Genomic DNA, 1853 nt, shown 5'->3' with positions numbered 1-1853 from the left:
TATATATATATAAATATTTCCAATTTATTAACAATATACAGCAGATAATATACACCGAATGTATGACCACGCATGGTCCAAATAATCATGCATGGTCATATATCCGCAAACTGCTCTAAATGGTAACCGCAGTCAACACATTATTGCATGTATAATATAGAATATTACAATTTATACATTTAACAGTTCCTATGTTCAATTTTTGTACATTTTGTTCAATTAATATATTATATTTATTCATCGTGATTGATCTCTTTGATTAAAACTTTTCTTTTATAGACTCACCTGATAATTTCATTTGAATCGTTTTAAAACAGCCAATACCTGATTATACAAGATTGTCTTGGCATCCCTACCCCACAGATAGTCGACGTGATTGAACTTCGAATACTCGATCCTCCTCGTATCAATCACGTTCGGTAATCTATCCGTAAGTTTCTTAATATCGCGCGGGTCTGTTAAAAAATCGTTCTCGCTGTAGAAGATAACGACGGGGGTTTTCACCTTCTCCAGGTCGTATTTTGGCGGCTGGGTCGAACCGTAGATCTTCAAATTGTCCTTCGGACCATAATCGAACTTCCGAAACGATCCTATAGACAGACGGGTTCAAGTAATATGTCATTCTGTTGATTTATTCGCTCTGCAGTTACCTATAAGAACATTAAAATCGCTTATATACCTGATAAAATAGTTTGCCCGTAATGGACGATCTGTTTGGCAGAGGCGCCGGCAGGGAAATGTGCCAGTATCAACGGTAGCATCGACTTGTCCAACTGATCGCTCCCAAACCCAGCGATCAGCGAGAACCAGCAAACGCAGAAACCCTTAGTAAAATTATCCGGAGCGTTCCTGATGATCGTGCCTAGGGCTTTCGCCTGCAGCCTATTCCGAGGGAACCACTGATGTACGTTGCAGTACTCCGAGCCCCACTGTAAAGGAATGAAGATATAAGAACAAAATACAAAATATAATTCAATATATTAATTTGTATTTTGGTTTTCAATAACAGGGGAAGCTTGCCTCCAACAACCCGTAGAAGTGTACGACGCATTTGAGTAACGGGCTCCTCTGATTTGACAAGAACGCGATAGGAGCCATGCTGATCATGCCCTTGACTTTCCTAGCGTACTCCGGCCTTTCACTAGCCATAACATAGAACACAGTGGTCCCTTGACTGTAGCCGACGTACAATAATTCTTTCTGGTTCGAACATTCGAGAATGTAATCAATAGTCGCCGGTAGATCGAAGTAACCGATCTCATGCCAGCTGCAAACAATTGACACAAAAATTGAATTACATTTAAAACACCCGAATTAAATTAAATTTATTTATTTATAGTAGAATTTATGCTATTAACATTCGAATGTAAATATGAAGGAGCAGTTGCACCTTCTTTCTTTGTTTTTTTTTACTACCTGAAGTCCCAAAATTCTCTGTCCTTCGTAGAATAAATTTTGTGCTTCTTGGAGTAAGCGTTACCCCTAGAGTTGCCGAGCCAGACGTCATAGTTGTTATCGGATAGTAAATATGCCAAAGCTTTGTTGGGGCCCAGGAGGACCCAATCCGCCGAGCTGGACAGCAGTCCGTGATGAATCAATACTGGCACTCGCTCCTGGCATTCCTCAGCTGGATACTAATTACAATAAATATATATATGTAGTTAAATTAAAAGTTACGATTAATGAGCCCGCGATACTAAGCAAATTTGGTCTAATGCATTCTCGTTTATCTTCAAAAACAAGCGGGTTATTCAAGTGACCTGTTTTAAATCCATTACAATTATAACTTTTTTCGACTTTAAGTTTTTTCTATTCTAGTTCCCTTGATCCTAACCAGATGTTGGTGCACACTG

General features: G+C 39.0%; 1 protein-coding gene across 1 annotated transcript; it reads right to left on the bottom strand.

The window, feature by feature from the left end:
* Positions 1-228: 228 nt before the first annotated feature.
* Positions 229-1775, bottom strand: LOC108628314 (lipase 3). The gene is made up of 5 exons (XM_018030141.1): positions 1761-1775; positions 1417-1634; positions 1021-1267; positions 680-929; positions 229-590 (listed from the first exon to the last, which is right to left on the bottom strand). The coding sequence occupies exons 1-5, from the start codon at positions 1773-1775 to the stop codon at positions 295-297; spliced, it is 1026 nt and encodes a 341-aa protein (XP_017885630.1). The 3' UTR covers positions 229-294.
* Positions 1776-1853: the final 78 nt, after the last annotated feature.

This window comes from Ceratina calcarata, unplaced genomic scaffold, assembly GCF_001652005.2.
Source record: "Ceratina calcarata isolate Rehan_Ccalc_2016 unplaced genomic scaffold, ASM165200v1 scaffold517.2, whole genome shotgun sequence".
NCBI lineage: Eukaryota > Metazoa > Arthropoda > Insecta > Hymenoptera > Apidae > Ceratina > Ceratina calcarata.
Note: the sequence above shows the minus strand (reverse complement) of the source record. Positions and strands in the feature narration are given on the sequence as shown.